At 42.6% G+C, this 21,161-nt stretch overlaps 1 protein-coding gene across 2 annotated transcripts in view; it reads left to right on the top strand.

The window, feature by feature from the left end:
* The window catches only part of eif2b3 (eukaryotic translation initiation factor 2B, subunit 3 gamma), a 96,708-nt gene that overhangs the window by 16,954 nt on the left and 58,593 nt on the right, over nt 1-21,161 (top strand). Inside the window, exons 1-3 of one of the 2 annotated variants that reach the window (XM_024391637.2) lie at nt 13,668-13,968; nt 14,236-14,397; nt 15,740-15,897. In XM_024391637.2, the coding sequence (XP_024247405.1) occupies nt 14,250-14,397; nt 15,740-15,897 (306 nt within the window). In that variant the 5' untranslated portion in view covers nt 13,668-13,968; nt 14,236-14,249. Of the gene's footprint in view, nt 1-13,667; nt 13,969-14,235; nt 14,398-15,739; nt 15,898-21,161 lie in introns of those variants that run through there. The other variant, XM_042307943.1, reaches the window with a different exon arrangement.

The raw sequence follows: 21,161 nt of genomic DNA, 5'->3' as shown, positions 1-21,161 counted from the left end.
CCAGAGCCAGCGGAAGCTGCTACCAGCCACAGCAGGCAGGAATTCTCATCCCCTCCTCATCATCCATGTGTCAGACAGGCAGGCAGCCCCACAGGCTGGAGGGGGGTAGGAGGGAGGCAGACAGAATCAGGGCAGGGTACATGGAGCTACCTGTCTGCTTCTGATCTTATGGGGTTTAAACGGTAGTAACAGCCCTGTCTCACTGGCCGAGACAAAATATGAATCTAGCAATTCCCCAGGCTTACCACAAGGGAGAGCTGTTACAAAGAGTCAAATCTAATTCTCAAATCAGATCTAAGTAGATATACATGTATAAATAATAATAGGTGAATAATGGGTGTAAACCCAGTGTGTTTGGGTTTTGTTTACTTTTATATAGGCCTCTTAATACACACAATTGTTTCCACACATTTTATGGTGCTTTGAGTTACAGTCCTATGGGGAAATTAGCAAATGCTGAAACATGCTGAAGTATCACTTAGTAGAGAATGCATTTACAACAGTGATAACATAATTATTTTTATGGTGTGAGACCATTTTATTTGGAGTGAAACCCTATTACCTTGTTGAAGAAACAATGTTTGGCTTATTAGATTGCATGGTTATTTAAATGACATTTTCCACATGTTCAATTCTTTGTTGTGTGTCCATAGAATTGTTTCAGGTAAGGTAAATGTTAAATGCATGCTGTGTTATAAAATTATCTTGTGATAATACAGATGGAGGATCTTAATTTGATCACTCTTGTTGGTGAGAATTTTCCTGCATGGCAGTAAATGCAAAATTGTAGTTTGTAATTTCTTCTTTAAAATGTCAGACAAATCCTAAATAAAATGTCCATTAATTAAATCTACATAAATATTCACATTTCCTGTTGCTTCAGGATTCTTTTTCTGCTGTAGCAAACTGGCTCAAATGAAGATCCTACATCTGTAACATGTGTTTGAAAGTATCTTGGTGAGCCAAAAGGAGTCAGGGCTGTGACCCTAGTATAGTCTCAAGGGCCACTGTGGCTCCAGCAGGTCATGGTGTAGTGCTACATCCCAAATGGCACCCTATTCCCTATGTAGTGCACTACCCTGGTTAAAAGTAGTGCACTACATAGGGAATAGGGTATCATTTGGGACACAGACCAGATCTGCAACTATACCTTTACATTCAAGCAGCTCTGGTGTTGAAGGAACATCCAGGGTGGAGCTCTGCTTGTTTGTATCTGCTTCAGTTGTTACTCCATTTCAACAATATCACATGTGGCCTTACCTAGCCATGGGTGTTCCTGCAGGAAGCCACATCGCACACAGAGAAATGCATGCACACACAAATGCATGCACATATGCGTCCACAAACACACCCACACACACACACCTTGCCCACATTACACCACACTAGGTGCTGACAGGACCACACATACTCTCATACAAAATGTTTGGAATGCTATAAACATTTATTTAAACAGAAAAGAACATGTCTTAAAGGAAAGAGTAACTACACGTACACCATAGTAAGGGATAAAACATGACCAATAAATGTAAATATTTTGGATGTGTTGTCCAAAGTCTGGATATGTTTAAATGTAAGAACCAGGCAAAGCGACCTATTGGATGTTAATTGTAAAGCGATTTCTGAGGAACACGTCATCTCCCCACCATTTTCAGCCATGTTTGTGTATTGTCTTGTGTTTCACTGTAACATGTAACCCAGACATATTGATGGTTTGAGTTACTGCACTGCTTAGCATAATAATGGTTTTCTACACTGAACAAAAATTATAAACGCAACCTGCAACAATTTCAAAGATTTTACTGAGATACATAATAAATTCATTAGGCCCTAATCTATGGATTTCACATGACTGGGAATACTGATATGCATCTCTTGGTCACATATACTTTTGTGTATATAGTATACAGTGGGGGGAAAAAAGTATTTAGTCATCCACCAATTGTGCAAGTTCTCCCACTTAAAAAGATGAGAGAGGCCTGTAATTTTCATCATAGGTACACTTCAACTATGACAGACAAAATTAGAAAAAAAATGCAGAAAATCACATTGTAGGATTTTTTAAATTAATTTTTATGAACTTCAGTCACACCCGTTGCTGACAGGTGAATAAAATCGAGCACACAGCCATGCAATCTCCATAGACAAATATTGGCAATAGAATGGCCTTACTGAAGAGCTCAGTGAATTTCAACGTGGCACCTGTCCAACGAGTCAGTTCGTCAGATTTCTGCCCTGCTGGAGCTGTCCCTGTCACCTGCAAGTGCTGTTATTGTGAAGTGGAAATGTCTAGGACCAACAGTGGCTCAGCCGCGAAATGGTAGGCCACACAAGCTCACAGAATAGGACCGTTGAGTGCTGAAGCATGTAGCGCGTAAAAATTGTCTGATCTCGGTTGCAACACTCACTACCGAGTTCAAAACTGCCTCTGTAAGCAACTCAGCACAATAACTGTTCACCAGGTGCTTCAAATCAAATCAAATTTTTTTTGTCACATACACATGGTTAGCAGATGTTAATGCGAGTGTAGCGAAATGCTTGTGCTTCTAGTTCCGACAATGCAGTAATAACCAACAAGTAATCTAACTAACAATTCCAAAACTACTGTCTTATACACAGTGTAAGGGGATAAAGAATATGTACATAAAGATATATGAATGAGTGATGGTACAGAGCAGCATAGGCAAGATACAGTAGATGGTATCGAGTACAGTATATACATATGAGATGAGTATGTAAACAAAGTGGCATAGTTAAAGTGGCTAGTGATACATGTATTACATAAGGATGCAGTAGATGATATAGAGTACAGTATATACGTATGCATATGAGATGAATAATCTATGGTATGTAACATTATATTAGGTAGCATTGTTTAAAGTGGCTAGTGATATATTTTACATAATTTCCCATCAATTCCCATTATTAAAGTGGCTGGAGTTGAGTCAGTGTGTTGGCAGCAGCCACTCAATGTTAGTGGTGGCTGTTTAACAGTCTGATGGCCTTGAGATAGAAGCTGTTTTTCAGTCTCTCGGTCCCAGCTTTGATGCACCTGTACTGACCTCGCCTTCTGGATGATAGCGGGGTGAACAGGCAGTGGCTCGGGTGGTTGTTGTCCTTGATGATCTTTATGGCCTTCCTGTAACATCGGGTGGTGTAGGTGTCCTGGAGGGCAGGTAGTTTGTGTGGTGATGCGTTGTGCAGACCTCACTACCCTCTGGAGAATTCTTATGGTTGTGGGCGGAGCAGTTGCCGTACCAGGCGGTGATGCAGCCCGCCAGGATGCTCTCGATTGTGCATCTGTAGAAGTTTGTGAGTGCTTTTGGTGACAAGCCGAATTTCTTCAGCCTCCTGAGGTTGAAGAGGCGCTGCTGCGCCTTCTTCACGATGCTGTCTGTGTGAGTGGACCAATTCAGTTTGTCTGTGATGTGTATGCCGAGGAACTTAAAACTTGCTACCCTCTCCACTACTGTTCCATCGAGGATAGGGGGGTGTTCCCTCTGCTGTTTCCTGAAGTCCACAATCATCTCCTTAGTTTTGTTGACGTTGAGTGTGAGGTTATTTTTCTGACACCACACTCCGAGGGCCCTCACCTCCTCCCTGTAGGCCGTCTCGTCGTTGTTGGTAATCAAGCCTACCACTGTTGTGTCGTCCACAAACTTGATGATTGAGTTGGAGGCGTGCGTGGCCACACAGTCGTGGGTGAACAGGGAGTACAGGAGAGGACTCAGAATGCACCCTTGTGGGGCCCCAGTGTTGAGGATCAGCGGGGTGGAGATGTTGTTGCCTACCCTCACCACCTGGGGGCGGCCCGTCAGGAAGTCCAGTACCCAGTTGCACAGGGCGGGGTCGAGACCCAGGGTCTTGAGCTTGATGACGAGCTTGGAGGGTACTATGGTGTTGAATGCCGAGCTCTAGTCGATGAACAGCATTCTCACATAGGTATTCCTCTTGTCCAGATGGGTTAGGGCAGTGTGCAGTGTGGTTGAGATTGCATCGTCTGTGGACCTATTTGGGCGGTAAGCAAATTGGAGTGGGTCTAGGGTGTCAGGTAGGGTGGAGGTGATATGGTCCTTGACTAGTCTCTCAAAGCACTTCATGATGACGGAAGTGAGTGCTACGGGGCGGTAGTCGTTTAGCTCCGTTACCTTAGCTTTCTTGGGAACAGGAACAATGGTGGCCCTCTTGAAGCATGTGGGAACAGCAGACTGGTATAGGGATTGATTGAACATGTCCGTAAACACACCGGCCAGCTGGTCTGCGCATGCTCTGAGGGCGCGGCTGGGGATGCCGTCTGGGCCTGCAGCCTTGCGAGGGTTAACACGTTTTAATGTGAAGGAGAGTCCGCATGTTTTTGTTGCAGGCCGTGTCAGTGGCACTGTATTGTCCTCAAAGCGGGCAAAAAAGTTATTTAGTCTGCCTGGGAGCAAGACATCCTGGTCCGTGACTGGGCTGGTTTTCTTCTTGTAGTCCGTGATTGACTGTAGACCCTGCCACATACCTCTTGTGTCTGAGCCGTTGAATTGAGATTCTACTTTGTCTCTCTACTGAAGCTTGGCTTGTTTGATAGCCTTGCGGAGGGAATAGCTGCACTATTTGTATTCGGTCATGTTACCAGTCACCTTGCCCTGATTAAAAGCAGTGGTTCGCGCTTTCAGTTTCACACGAATGCTGCCATCAATCCACGGTTTCTGGTTAGGGAATGTTTTAATCGTTGCTATGGGAACGACATCTTCAACGCACGTTCTAATGAACTCGCACACGGAATCAGCGTATTCGTCAATGTTGTTATCTGACGCAATACGAAACATATCCCAGTCCACGTGATGGAAGCAGTCTTGGAGTGTGGAGTCAGCTTGGTCAGAAATGGGTTTCCATGGCCAAGCAGCCGCACACAAACCTAAGATCACCATGCGCAATGCCAAGCGCCAGCTGGAATGGTGTAAAGCACGCCGCCATTGGACTCTGGAGCAGTGGAAACGAGTTCTCCGGAGTGATGAATCACCCTTCACCATCTGGCAGTCTGACAGACTGGCCCCTTATCTTCAGTGAAGCATACAATGACATTCTTGATTATTCTAGCTTGATTATTATTAGCTTTCCACTACATTCTAGACGATTCTGTGCTTCCAACTTTGTGGCAACAGTTTGTGGAAGGCCCTTTGCTGTTTCAGCATGACAATGCCCCCGTGCACAAAGCAAGGTCCATACAGAAATGGTTAGTCGAGATCAGTGGGGAAGAACTTGACTGGCCTGCACAGAGTGTTGACCTCAACCCCATCAAACACCTTTGGGATGAATTAGAACTCCGACTGCGAGCCAGGCCTAGTCCCCCAACATCAGTGCCCGACCTCACAAATGCTCTTGTGGCTCAATGGAAGCAAGTCCCAGCAGCAATGTTCCAACGTCTAGTGGAAAGCCTTCACCGAAGAGTGGATGCTGTTATATCAGCAAAGGGTGGACCAATTCCATATTAATGCCCAGGATTTTCGATTTAGATGTTCGACGAGCAGGTGTCCACATACTTTTGGTAATGTAGTTTACCTATAAAAAAGTAGGGGCATGGATCAGAAAATCAGCCAGTTTCTGGTGTGAACACTAGCTTCATGCAGCGTGACATCTCTTTGTTGATTGTGGCCTGTGGAATGTTGTCCTATTCCGCTTCAATGGCTGTGTTAAGTGGCTGGATATTGGCGGGAACTGGAACATGCTGTCGTAAACGTCGATTGAGAGCGTCCCAAACATGCTCAATCGGTGTCATATCTGGTGAGTATGCAGGCCTTGGATGAACTGGGGCATTTTCATATTCCAGTAATTGTGGACAGAACCTTGCTACATGTGGCTGTGCGTTATCATTCTGAAACACGAGGTGATAGCGGCGAATGAATGGCACAACTAATGGGCCTCAGGATCTCGTCACAGCATCTATGTGCATTCAAATTGCCATCAATAAAATGCAATTGTAATTGTTGTCGATTGCTTATTCCTGCCCATGCCATAACCTCACCACCACCATGGGGCACTCTGTTCACAACATTGACATCAGCAAACCGCTCGCCCATACACGCCATCTGCCTGGTACAGTTGAAACCGGGATTTATCCACACTTCTCCAGCGTGCCAGTGGCCATCGAACGTGAGCATTTGCACACTGAAGTCGGTTAAAACATTGAAATACAGTCAGGTCAAGACCCTGGTGAGGAAGATTAGTACACAGATGAGCTTCCCTGAAACGGTTGTGCAAACCCACAGTTTCATCATCTGGCCTGGTGGCTGTTCTCAGACGGTCCCGCAAGTGAAGAAGCCAGATGTGGAGGTCCTGGGCTGGTGTGGTACACTTGGTCTGTGGTTGTCAAATTCTATAAAATGACGTTGAAGGCAGCTTATGGTAGAGAAATACATTTTCTCTGGCAACAGCACTGGTGATCATTCCTGCAATCAGTATGCAAATTGCTTGCTCCCTCAACTTGAGACATCTGTGGCATTGTGTTGTTTGACAAAACTACACATTTTAGAGTGGCCTTTTATTGTCCCTAGCACAAGGTGCACCTGTGTAATGATCATGCTGTTTAATCAGCTTCCTTTATATGCCACACCTGTCGGGTGAATGGATTATTTTGCCAAAGAAGAAATGCTCACCAACAGGGATGTAAACAAATTTGTGCACAACATTTGAGGGAAATAAGCTTTTTGTTTATTTCAGCTCATGAAACATGGGACCAACACTTTACATGTTGTGTTTATATTTTTGAGAGGGAGCGAGAGAGAATGAGAGGGAGAAAGATGCATGGTCCATGACTCAGCCCAGGCCCTGCTTTGTTGGCCTCCTTCCTCTGTTTAATGAAATCAGAGTGTGTGATTTGAGCATGGTTGTATATGGTGTAGTCCCACCCATGTTTGTTCTGCCAGCAGACTGCTCACCCTGTGAAGGTGGAGGACCTCACACAGAGCTAAGCCAAAGCCACAGTTCTGCTTCCGACTTCACTGCAAGCCTGGCAGACACTTCAGGGAAACGGAGGATTTTTTTGCAGAATTACAGTGCCTGGCCAAATTAGCCCAAAGCCTGGTGAGTAATGTTCTCACTAAAGCTGTGATTAAGACAGCTGGATATCTGTCTCGATGACAAGTCTTTCTCTTCAGGGGATGTGTGCCAGCATACCTCCCTCTTAGTCTGGGAATTATTCAGTATTTAAGTAAGGCCTAACTTAGTATAATATATGTGTTTGTGTGCCATCTTTAATTCACCCAAGTTACAGGGCTCACAGTAACATACTACCACTCAATCTAGTAGTGCTTTTCTAAATGTTTTGATGGATCTCATAATCAGCATGATTGCCAACATAACACATTTATTTCAGTATTTCTCTCCACTGATCCTTTTCAATAAACATACCAAGGCATGAACACAACTTTGGATGAACACAAAATAGTTATTCTACAACTATACATTCTCGGTTTGTCCAAGACATTTCAACATCATTCAAGGGAAATCACAAATCACTCTCCTTCATGTAATCCGGGATAAATAACATGTTACTGGACTTGATTCCAGACTTTTATATCCTCCCTTTAGCCCAAGGCTGAGATGTACTGCTTCCCTTCATCTGTAATGATGATGTGACTGTTTCTGGCCAGCTCCACAGGCCAGACCACAGAGCAGAGGGACCCAGGCATGCAGAAGAATGGACATGAGGCCCATCCCAAATGGCTCCCTATTCCCTATATATTGCACTACTTTTGACCAGAGCCCAAGTAGTGTACTGATTAAGGAATAGCGAGCTACTTGGGACCTAGCCCAAAAGAGAGATGGAATATATGTTGTGTAACAGGAGGACAGTCAGCGACATGTAATGAGTGAGTCAGTGTGGATTCTGCCCCAGAATGCCTCTGGCTGGCCACTGCGTTTGTGTATGTGTGTGTGCGTGGGGACACCCAGTGGAGCTGTGGCTGTCTGCAGTGTGCGGAGGCTGAGGGGATCATGGTGGTTAATGGACCTCACAGACAGACAGGCAGACAGACAGACAGAGAGGCCTGCTGGGTGGACAAAGCCAGATGAGAGGACACACACACAGATCAGAGGTGCTGGGAAGGGTGCTGTTTGCACTCTTGTGGCTTTGCCTTGCTGGGCACCCCCAAAAACAGGCCCCAGCAGAGTTAGGGCAGTCACCCACATGGCCTGCACCACACACAGATGTCCACATGCAAGCATGCATAAACACACACATTCACATAAAAGCACAGAATCACACAATCAATCATCCCCCTATAGGATCAACTATAAAGGTAGATGATGTGCTTATGTTTTAGGTACATACTGTAGATGTCCCTGTATAAACCACAATTGCTGCCAGAGGAGGGGAATTTCTGTTGGCACCAAAGATCAACTTTCATGTTTTCATACAGTTATAAAACCCACAACATACATACACCCCCTTCTCCTTCATCCCTATTTGGGTGGGGGGCTTTTACTGTAAATCCAGGCCTGCAGTAGAGGAAACTCTTATCTCTTCATCTCACTGGTCCTTTTTATACCAAGCTAGCCAAACTACAAGCTGCCCAAAGTTATGGGAATCATTAAGCAGTAGAAATATGAACAAGGCCAGAAATGTGTAAAACAGTCACAGACTTGACACATGCACTCAGCACTCACACAGTAGAGCGCACAGAAATGCCAGGACCTTCCGGCAGGGAGTTGCCCACCGTTTATTGCTTTGGCTCATCAAAACCATGCAGTTGAGATATTTCCTGTGTCTACCACCTGTGTCTTGGACCTTTTCATGTTGAGGTCATAGGTGCTTTGCCTACGTACATGTGAAAAGAAACAGAATGCATACGAGAATGTTTTATGAGGCAGATCATTGCAATTACAGTAATTATAATTTCCAACCACTAGAAAATATGATGCACATCAGCTAAAGGATTGTGTCAGAGACTATTTTCACTGATTCAAACAATTTCCTCTCATTTCTCATAATCCCAAATCAGAGTAGAACAGACAGCAATGTTGCCACATTGCATGACAATGAACCTATTCAGAGAAATTAAAAAGTTTGACTTTTGAAGTTTACAGCATGTTTGAAGTTTACTGAAATCAATCCTTGAAGTTTACTGGATGTCAAGTGAGGCATTCTGAGAAGGCAGTCAAAGATTTTTCCAAACTGTCAAAACACTGGAGTGGTATGGTATAGGGCTGGAGCAGAAATGCCTTCAACATATTAATAACAGTATAAACTCCATGTTTACCATGTCTTGGAATGGAAATTGTCTTGTTTCAGGCTATAGAATTAGAGTATGCAAGTGAATGAAAAATAGTTTATCTCTTGGAAATTCTTTCTACATTCATAAAAAATGTATCAATGCCATTAAATGTTGATTTCAAATACACCAACTTCATCTGAATAATTAAATAGTTATATAGTTAACCTACATATAACTTGTCATCACTTTTCCCTTAATCCTTCATCTTTCTGGCAGATGATAAGTGTTTTCATACTATTCAGCTTGTCCCAACAAGTATATAATGTTTGGAATATGCTATCATGTCAGGAAATCCAGTAAATGACATGTCCTTTTGCTGCTTCCTGTAGGAGAATCAAATCTGAAATGTGTGGGACAAACAGACAGGCTCAGATAGTATGTTTATCTATGTCATCCGTGGATGACCGTGAATGGGCCTGTTTTTGTTTCCATGGCAGCTGGGGCCCCAGTGCTGGCCCTGGAAGTGGCGCAAACACAAACCACACTGAGCATGTTGTGCTTCAGCCGCACTGCAACTCAGAGGGAGGCGGCGGTCGGGCCCAAGACACACTCCCTGGGTGGTCTGGCCGGTGAATGTTTATGATATAACCCAACCCAATCCAACTGGCTTGTTTTAAGGGAATTGGAATGATTTACAAGAGCAGCTACAGCCAGGAAAAGGAAATCAGAGGAAATCACGGCAGAGCTTCAAGTCTGTGGCAGCCTTATGGTTCAGGCAGGGCTTTCTCTAGATCTCTTTATTATCATTATGGTGCCAAAATAGTTATTTACATCAATTCCTTTGATTGCCAAAATGGTCAGGCTTTGATTGTCATGATTCAGGGCTCAGTGGATTTTCAATGGGTTATGAAGTTGTAAAGCCTTGCACCTGCATTTCCATCATTTTGCATCTAACTAATTTCCCACAGAAAGATGAAAGACAAAAGTTTTTTTCTTGTTCTTTCTGAAAATAGAATGGTGTGTGGAGAGTCTGTGTGTAGAGGTTGAAATTGATCTGTAAGAAAATACTAATACTCTCAAGTTGTGCAATATGCCAACATAGTAGATCTAAGTTATTAAATCAGTCATGGGGTCATTCCAATCAGTCTTGGAATCATTGCCCTGCATCCAGGGTTTCTATTGGATAACCATATATAAAATATTTAAAAGACATTTTGATATTTTCAAAGCAATCACATTTGTTTAGGAAGTATATTATAGCTAGAAAATAGCATGGTCTTATAATACCTCTTATAAACATTTCATTTACTCTTTTAAGACACTTTCTTGGTGTGTACTTTGTGCCAAAATACTAAAAACACATTTTCTACTAGTCACATTATTATGAATTACACTACATGAACAAAAGTATGTGGGCACCTGCTCGTCAAACATCTCATTCCAAAATCCTGGGCATTAATATGGAGTTGGTCGCCCTATGCTGCTATAACAGCCTCCTCTCTTCTGGAAAGGCTCTCCACTAGATGTTGTAACATTGCTGCGGGACTTGCTTCCATTCAGCCAGAAGAGTATTATTGAGGTTGGGCACTGATGTTGGGCATTTAGGCTTGGCTCACAGTCGGTGTTCCAATTCATCCCAAAGGTGTTTGATGGGGTTGAGGTCAGCGCTCTCTGCAGGCCAGTCAAGTTCTTCCACACCGATTTCGACAAACCATTTCTGTATGGACCTCGTTTTGTGCACGGGGGGTATTGTCATGCTGAAACAGGAAAGAGCTTTCCCCAAACTGTTGCCACAAAGTTGGAAGCACAGAATCGTCTAGAATGTAGTGGAACGCTTTCCCAGAAGAGTATGCTGTAGCGTTAAGATTTATCTTCACTGGAGCTAACAGGCCTAGCCTGGACCATGAAAAACAGCCCCAGACCATTATTCCTCCTCCATCAAACTTTACAGTTGGCACTATGCATTGGGGCAGGTAGCGTTCTCCTGGCATCCGCCAAATCCAGATTCGTCCATAGGACTGCCAGATGGTGAAGCGTGATTCATCACTCCAGAGAACACGTTTCCGCTGCTCCAGAATCCAATTTCGGCAAGTTTTAAACCACTTCAGCCGACACTTGGATTGTGTATGGTAATCTTAGACTTGGGTGCTGCTGCTCGGCCATGGAAACCCATTTCATGAAGCTCCTAACCAACAGTTCTTGTGCTGACTTGGCTTCCAGAGGCAGTTTGGAACTCTGTAGTGAGTGTTGCAACCGAGAACAGGCCATTTTTATGCACTACACGCTTCGGGCACTCAGTGGTCCTGTTCTGTGAGCTTGTGTGGCCTACAACTTCACGGCTGAGCCGTTGTTGCTCCTAGACATTTCCACTTCACAATAACAGCACTTATAGTAGACCGGGGCAGCTCTAGCAGGGCAGAAATTTTCCGAACTGACTTGTTGGAAAGGTGGCATCCTATGACAGTACCACATTGAAAGTCTCTGAGCTCTTCAGTATGGCTATTCTACTGCCAATGTCCATGTATGGATGGCTGTGTGCTCGATCTGATACACCTGTCAGCAACGGGTGTGGCTGAAATAGTAAAATCCACTCATTCCAAGGGATATCAACATACTTTTGTATATATAGTATATCTATTGGACCTCCTTATGTTTTGGGGCAGAAATGTGGAATGTCATGATCATGTTGTAAAAAGGCAGTGTTATGGGTTGACTTTTATGATAGCCTTAGTTTCAGCCAGATCCCTTTTTTTATGACAAGATTAATGCCACCTGCATGTAGGAAACACATAGTAAAGGATAGTTGATGGGAAGGACCATTTTTAGTAGACTCATGTCATGTTAACCAGATTTGAATAATGAAGATATTTTGACCCTGGCTTGTATTCCCTCTCAGCTGAATATATGCTCCTATATTCTACACCCGTTTTGAGTTACACAGCCAGACCAAAGTTAGCCTCTCATGGGATCATCAGGGCCAGATTATTATACAATTTCAGACAAAGTAAAAAGTCGGATGTTATGCATGGTTGAATATATTAGTAAAATGTATTTGCATGTTAAAAACCTGAAAGTTTAAGATTAAAGGTTCCTTTTTGAAAGGCGATTTCCAAACTATTTTTCGGGGATAAAATAATTATTTCTGCTTTCCATATCATTAAAATTAAATGTGTGTGTTTAGCTGGTTATAAAAATGTTAATACTGTACCACTAATATTTGTTTGTGATCGTTAAATGGGATTTCATTGGCAAAATATCAGTGGTTCAGTTGTGTACCTTTCTATTGAGGAGGTAGACTACTACATTACCTGCCAGTTGGCAAACTTTGCTCCCATCATCAACACATGATTATCCAGGTGGTCTAATAGCTGTTTTTCACCACAGTAAACATTCTTGTGTCTGAGCAGTGCTATGTGAAGGTGACCAGAAGGAGTTTAAAATGTTTTCTCATAGTTAAGTCACTGAACATTTACAAAGTTACACTGTATACAGATATAAATGAAGAACAACAGCAAAGGTGCTCGACGAGAGCTAAGAAATCTCCATTAAACAGCAATGTCTGTTAGTTTTCCCTCTTTTTCTCCTTCTCTCCCTTTTTCTCCCTCTCTTCAGAGTGAACTGCAACAGCCTGTCCTGTTATTCCAATGTTTCCTCAACAGGCAGCTACCAATGAAGCTCATCTCCTGTCCAGAGAAAACAAAGCCAAGCCACATTCCCAGCGTTCAATTTGCTGTTACATCGGAGGTCGGTGAATTGGGGTTTGGGCTCTGTCTGGAAGAGCTGGGTGGCTGGTAATCTGCACTGGTGGGGGCCTCAGCCTGGTCCATGGAAATTACTGGTGTGAATATTTACAGATCTTAATTTGAACAGTCTTTTGTTCATGAGAACTGTTCTGCACTACAGGAAATGCCAACATGTAGTGTATTTGAGTTTTAAAAAGTATTCTAAAGTTTGTAAATTCTACTTAGGGCAAATCCAGTCTGAATTTTCATAATGAAAAAATGTATCATCCTCTAGAAAAACTTCCATTCATTATAATCCACATTATAATTCATATTTCCAGTTGCTGCAGGAATCTTTTCCTGCTGTAGCAAACTGGCTCCAATTCATATCCTACATCTGTAGGAATGCTCTTTATGTAAAGGCACACACAGTACATTTTCAGCTTTCCTTTCCTAAAAATGTCATTTTAAATGATAAAATCATGGTAATAAACTTCATAGAAATATTTAAAACCATCAATGTTTTCAAATGATCATGTCAACAAAATTGCAAATTAACATGGTGATAGCCTAGATAAAAAACTCATGTGAAATAGCCAAAAGTGATCTCGTTCTTACAAAAACAAACCACAAACATCTTGATAATGATGATAGCGTTGTTGTTTTTTTACTGTGTAAATCCTGAATTGTTGTAATCTGACCAATGACTGTAGGTAGGAACCGTAAATACACCGGCTCTAGTTTTCTCCCGGAGTGATTTCATCAATGGTAGCAAAGTGTCATCATACAAGCTAGCATGCCGCTAGTCAGTTTAGCGAACTGTCTCTAATATTGTTTTATTATATCACTAAAAGTTATTACCACGTATCGGTGAAGGTCTTTACATATTAAAATAGCATCACGATATTTTGTATCTCGGTTGAGGCTGTTGAACTTTTCAGGATTAAGAACTCTTGGTTAGCTAGCTCGTAAACAGTTGACTGTACAGCACTGTCATTTGGGTGACAAGCGTGTTGCTGCTGAATAAACCAGCTGACGTTATCGAATAGGTAGGTCACGCATGTGATTTGCTTCATCTACTACTAGGGGGTCATAACCTGACAATTTGGTATTATTGTTTGCACGTATTGAATCAATTTGTTAGCTACAGTAGCTGACTGCATATGTGTGTCGCTAGCTAGAGTGGGCTTGCTTTACGATTTTGGGATAATGCAATAACTTGCTAACTGTTTGGTGTCAACAAGAGAGCAAGTCTGGTTATCAGTACAATCATGTTGATGTGGTCACAAATTTGACGTGTGTGTGTGTGTTCCCAGGTGTATAACAGCAGATGGAGCTGCAGGCGGTATTGATGGCCGCTGGTGGTGGGTCTCGTATGATGGACCTAACCTACAACACCCCCAAACCTCTGTTACCTGTAGGAAACAAGCCCCTCATCTGGTACCCCCTCAACCTGCTGGAGAGAGTGGGGTTTGAAGGTAATATTTTCTACATTTAGGGCTTGATCCAGTCAAACCCACTTTGGTGTATTACTGTTACACATTTTTTTCATGATCAAATGAATCCCCAAATCCTGGTTTTGTATACTACAACAACAACCAGTTAGACGCACTCACTGGTAGATGCTTCCCGTTTTCAGAATAAGAGTTGCATGTGTGTGGGCAGTATCAGTAGTTTGTAACCAATGGCCCAATAGATGTCACATAGGGACTGTCAGTCAAAAGTACTGCTCTAGTGCTATCAGTTGCAGAGTCATTCTTTTTTAAAGGACATATACCACCTTTACAATACGATGGCCTCCAACTCCAAGACGTGTTACGTAGTATTTCAGACATAAGGAGGCCTACAACCTAGCTAACATGTTTTTTTGGAGTATGTGAGTTTAGCTAGCATACTTAAATATTGCAGTTAAGACCAAGTGAATGCATGGGTAGACCTATTTACAGTGTTTATAGGTCCCAGCTGTGGTCAGTTTGCTGCCAGGCCTCAGCAGTCAGGCTGCATTTGGGTAATGATAAGTTGAAGGTAATTATTGGTGGATAAATGACAAAGATTGTTATAAAGACTACTATTTTCCCCTCTAATCATATGCCTCAGGGCTTGATATAGGACTCCTTTCGGCCTAGTTGTAAACTTTCATAGCCATCCACTGTGGTCTGGGAAAGCTGTTCTTGTCCACCTGTGTGCTTCAGTAAAGTGCACGTCAAGGCCCTCCACTGGAGTATCAGTCTTCTAGAAAGTGGGGATTTTTTATGATTTCTTGTTGAGTTCCTCATTATCGTTAGTGTTGAAGTAACCTAAAGCAAGGTTTTATCCCACCAAAAGAAACTCATGCTAACTGCTTTTATTGTTAATAGGAGTCCAGTTTCACTAATTGGTGCATACAAATAGGCTATAGGGAGTTTGCAAATGGAGATAATGTAGCGAAAGTTGACATACTATCCCACCTGGAATACATGTTCTAGTCAGAGCCCTCCCAGTCCCTATAGTAACTTCATGTGTGGCAGTACTTACTGTGAGAAGCCAACTAGTAAGGCCCTGCAATTAGATTTTACAAGGCTAAATAAGGCAACAGTAAACAAACTAGTTTGGTTGAAACATTTATACAGTCAAGACTCCATTACAAGACTTCCTAGCAATGTTCTCAATGTGTAAATACATCTATCACAAGCTCTGTTTCCATTGGAAGTGTTTTGAATGATTTTCATAATGTATATTCTGCCAGTAAGCACATTGTCTAATATGTTTGGTCATTGTCATCTGTCCCATTTGCTTGACTGGGTTTAGTCTTTCTAAATGTATTTTATTTTTCCTCTGTAGAGGTAATTGTTATCACAACCAAAGAGGTGCAGAAGATGATCAGCACAGACCCCAAGGTGAAGCTGGATGTGAAGATGAAGTTAGACTTGGTGTGTATCCAGGAGGATGCTGACATGGGCACCGCCGACGCCCTCAGGCACATCCAGCAGAAAGTCAAGGTGGGTGGAATGGCACCCTGCCATTTGGGATGCATACACAGACTGTTGATCTCAGAGCCAGATTGGCTGCTCTCTCTGCCACATTTTTATCAGTATATGATTTGTATCAGTATACTGTACAGGCGTATCAATACAGACCTTATTAGTGTATGTCTAACAGTCCAAGTCAACACTGTCTCATAGTAGAGCACCTCATAGATAAAGTGGAATCAATGATTAATTGCTTTGGAATTTGGGGGGGCCACAGAGTCAGCTTTAGGCTCTACGGATGACTGATCACTGAAAAAAAGAAAAGGGGAAAAAATGCCTGCACAAATGTTCTCACAGTGTGTCAGTGTTTTTACCGGACCATGTGGGTAGGGGGGGTTCATCCAGTGAGGGAGCGAGGGTACTACTAGCCCCTGAATGAGCCTATAGAAGACAGGCACCCCGTGTTTCACCTGGACACAGTATGGAAAGACTGAGGTCAGCAAGGCTATTGAAGCAGGAGATCCTGTGTGCTGCTGGGCGACCACTGATCCGTGCGTTCCTGGCTCCGGCTAAGCGAAGGGCCTCATTTCACCTGCTGAAAACCTGCCTCCCCATCCCCTCCCTCCCTCCAGCCATTGCCCTCCCTTCCCCTCCCCTCGCTGCTTTCCAAACAGATGATGTCAGAAGCAGTCCGTTGCTGTCCAACGTGCAGGGCGGTTCATTGAAACCCACCCTGGTCTGTTGCATTCTGGAGCCTGTACAGGGAGACGTGTGGGGACAGCGACCCAGAGGACTTTATATTTTTTGTTGTCAAAATTAGATCATATTCAATTATTTTTGCTATGTTGTTATACATGTTGGTACTGTAACTGTACAAAGTATTAAGTTCAGACTTAAGCGTGATTGTGTGGCTCATCATGAGTCCCTATTCAGACTCCCTATTTGCGTTAACTTACAGTAAAGCCACGTTACAAAGGCAAATACATATTCATTGACTGTCTGGGGGCAAACAGAACCCACCGGGCTCAGCTGGCCTCCAGGATGATGAGAGAACGAGCTCCAGCATGCTCCTTTCCTTCCCTCCCAGTGTCTCCACATGCCTTTATTCCTAATCCACCACAGTCACGTAGATTAAAGGCATTGAGTTGCACAGCACACAAACAGACACTGGGGTGATGAGAGAGGACACCTGGCAATGGGGCTCCAAATCCCTGCATAGGAATCACTCTGTCGTCTCTCCCCTCCCAGACCATCTCCTCACACGAACACACTGCACCCGGAGAATGATGGGTGTATCTTACTAAATACTGTTCCATTTGCCTAAAGTCACCTATTGAAAAAAGATTAGTGTACAAGCACTTTCTGTTCAGTGCAGTCATTAAGCATTAAGCCACTTTGACGTTTGCCCCTCTTTACTTGGTTGGAGATTCTGGGGAAGAAGCAGCAGTGAGTCCAGTATGTATGACACAGAGCAGCAGGCTTTTCATGTGAGTGGGGACACAGGAGACATGGTTGAGTGAGAGCGGGAGGTCGGGAGTTCTTGCTATTCCCTCCCGTGCACACACAGACAGACACACACAGAGCTTTTGGTAGAGCTCCCCCTCTGTCGTAAGTGCATGTAATATAAGAGACTACACTCTGTATAATCACAATTTGAATTAGGCTTAAATAAGTTTAAACCTCTCAATCTTTGTTTTCTGATATTACATTTTTGGCATGTGTTGGAGATGAGGTATAAATTAGAATGATTATATACGAATTGTAATTTCAATGTAATTTTTGACTATTGTAGGCTATTAGGAGAGTCGTTCCACCTCAAAAAGCACAAGAGAATTTCGACGCTCACTATATCAGATTGTCCTGAAATTGTTTCTGCAGTTAGAAACCGATAAGATTAGCATTCCTGAAACTATTTTGTTGAAATATAATTTGATCTCTGAGAAATTACGCTAATTTGATTGTGAGCAAGACAAAGGAGCTCATCGTGGACTATAGGAAAAGTTGCGCCAAACAGGCCCACGTTAACACCAACTGGGGTGAAGTGGAGCAGGTTGAGAGTTTCAAGTTCCTTGGTGTCCACATCACCAATGAACTATCATGGCCCAAACACACCAAGACAGTCGTGAAAAGGGCACGACAAAACCTTTTCTATCCTCAGGAGATTAAAAAGATTTGGCATGGGTCCCCAGAGTAAAGTTCTACAGCGGCACCATTGATAGCATTTCACAGTAAGGTCTACAACTGTTGTATTCGGCGCATGTGTGACATATGTTATTTTATTTTAATTTCTAGGATTCAGATTATATTAAATAAATATAGTACCCAATATCTGATTTGGACCCATTAGCTGCCAATGAAATATATATCACAACTTTGAATTTCACCCCATCTCAAAATCTAATGGTTTTGACCGTTTGTAAGTTTTTAGTGAGCTTCTTTTCTCCTCCTGCTTTGGCCATAACAGTGTGCCTTGCACAGGGATTTTATTTCCTCGTTATGAAATTATCAACTTTGTCCAGTATATCTAAAAAAAACGGATTGTTTAAAGCAAAACTACCAAAACTTTTGCTGATGGTGAACCTGATCAATTGAAAAAATATATATTGTAAGCAGTGCTTGACTCGGACAGGAGCTCACCGGAGCTGAGTTCCGGCACCTCAAACATTCTACTGCTTGAGCTCCCGTCCTTCTCATAGAATATTAGCTAAAAAGTATTGTGGACCACCTGAATGTAAACCGTACCGGCACCTAAAAAGGAGTACCGGCACCTATTTCAGTCCAAGCACTGATTGTAAGCCCCGTTCAGCAGCCTATAGCCAGATAGATAACAATAACCTAGCAAATGACATAGGTTGTCACTCAACTAATGAAGCGTAATATTGCACAAGTCATTTTAGCACTTGAATGCTGAAGGTGCCGTGCGGATGTGCAAGATCAGGAACAGATCGCCTACCTCCCGTTGGTCAGAGTGCAAAGCTGGACATAGTGAGCACTTTGCCTGGGCTACTGATATTCCCTGGGGTTGTTAGGCATGTAAAATGACTTGAAGATCAATGACTGTCAGTTGTCATAAAAGTTTTACCATCCCCAAAATGTTGCTGTTATAGAGCTAATTCTACACATTTTGCCATGGGGCTTAGAGAACATTTGCAGTTTAAAAGCTAATTTCCTGCAATTCTACACATTTTGCTATGGCTTATGCCTTGTTCTTATGACTCAAACATTGTAACAAAATAAATGGGGGCACCATGCCATGACATTTTTTGGAATTTTCATTCTCCCTGGGTGTCTAGTTTTTATTTTGGTGATTTGTTTGTTCTCAAATATGATCTTGTAAAAAAATGTAGGTGTGACGCTGCTAAATGCATGTAGTGGAAACACTATGTTTGACAAATAATATGAATTGCTTCTCCGTACTATGTTATGTATTCTCTGTGAATCTGGGGATGTTTTTATTTTATTTTTCCCTGGTCAGAGAAATTAGTCATTGTAGTATTTACCATAAAGTAGTGTGAAAGTACCACGTTTTGACCACTAGATGTCACAGTTCCTGCTATACCGCCACGCTCTTTTATCCATTTTGCTGGTCTCTTGTGTTTTATTAACTTTGGGTAGAAAACCAATAGTTGTCTCATTATGAAAATAAATCAATTGTGTGGTCATCCTCCATAAAAACAATTCAGTTTGTCCTAATAGCAACCTAATGCTTCAACCCAACTTTCCTTGAATAGTCCAAGTGTCAGCTCTCTGAAAGGGCTCTCCATATGCAATTCTCATATGAAGATTTTTCCTACAAGCCCAGAACTTTGATGGAGAAATAGGCTCGGGACTAAAATGTCATGACAACCCTAATAAAAATTATTAATGCATGGCAGTCTTGTGTTTTTCAATAAAATGATCAGGAAACAGCTCTATATGTATTGTGAATAGTAACATTAAACCCTTTACCATTGAAGACCATAACATTGAAACCATTAGAACTGCTGTGGCCTAATGGTTTGCTTGTTCAGCAGGAATGGTCTAACAGTAATCCAGACCTTTTTTAAGGGAATAAACCACACACAAAGGGGCCATTTCCTGGACACCGATAAAGCATAAAAGGGCAGATTTGTTTCATGGAAGACAGGCTTGAATTGTGAGGATTATTTTCATCATGCACCAAATATATTGGTTTTCTACCCTAAATTGCAAAGAAAATGCTGTGATCTATTTAATAAACTCCAGAGACTAGCAAAATGGATGTGTGGTAATATAGCAGGAACAGTGTCATCTAGTGGTCAAAACCGGGTACTTCCACACTATGGTAAATAATAGACACAAACTAATTTCTCTGAACTGGGTGAAAAAACATCACCAGATTCACATGGAATATTTTACATAGTAAAGAGAAGCAATATTTTAAGCCGCAACTTCATACTACACTGAACAAAATATAAACGCGACATGTAAAGTGTTGGTTTCATGAGCTGAAATAAAAGATCCCAGAAATGTTCCATATGCATTTGAGAGCTTATTTCTCTCAAATGTTGTGCACAAATGTCTTTACATCCCTGTTAGTAAGCATTTCTCCTTTGCCAAGATAATCCATCCACCTGACAGGTGTGGCATATCAAGAAGCTGATTAAACAGCATTATTATTACACAGGTGCACCTTGTGCCGGGCACAAAGAAAGGCCACTCTAAAATGTTCAGTTTTGTCACACAGCACAATGCCACAGATGTCTCATGTTTTGAGGGAATGTGCAATTTGCATTCTGACTGTGGGAATGTCAACCAGAGCTGTTGCCAAAGACTTGCATTTTAATTTCTCTACCATAAGCCGCCTACAACATAGTTTTAGAGAATTTGGCAGCACATCCAACTGGCCCCACACCTGCAGACCATGTGCGGGCGAGCGGTTTGCTGATGTCAACTTGCTGAACAGAGTGCCCTATGGTGGCGGTGGTGTTATGCTATAGACGGGCATAAGCTACGGACAACGAACACAATTACATTTTATCTATGGAAATTTGAGTGCCCAGAGATACCATGACTAGATCCTGAGGCCCATTGTCACGCCATTCATCCGCCACCATCACCTTATGTTTCAGCCTGATAATGCACAGCCCCATGTCGCAAGGATCTGTACGCAATTCCTGGAAGCTGAAAATGCCCGTTCTTCCATGGCCTGCATACTCACCAGACATGTCACCCATTTGAGCATGTTCGGGATGCTCTGTATCGACAGGTATGACAGCGTGTTCCAGTTCCCGCCAATATCCAGCAACTTCACACACAGCCATTGAAGATGAATA

The sequence above is a fragment of the Oncorhynchus tshawytscha genome, linkage group LG28 (assembly GCF_018296145.1).
Source record: "Oncorhynchus tshawytscha isolate Ot180627B linkage group LG28, Otsh_v2.0, whole genome shotgun sequence".
NCBI lineage: Eukaryota > Metazoa > Chordata > Actinopteri > Salmoniformes > Salmonidae > Oncorhynchus > Oncorhynchus tshawytscha.
Note: the sequence above shows the minus strand (reverse complement) of the source record. Positions and strands in the feature narration are given on the sequence as shown.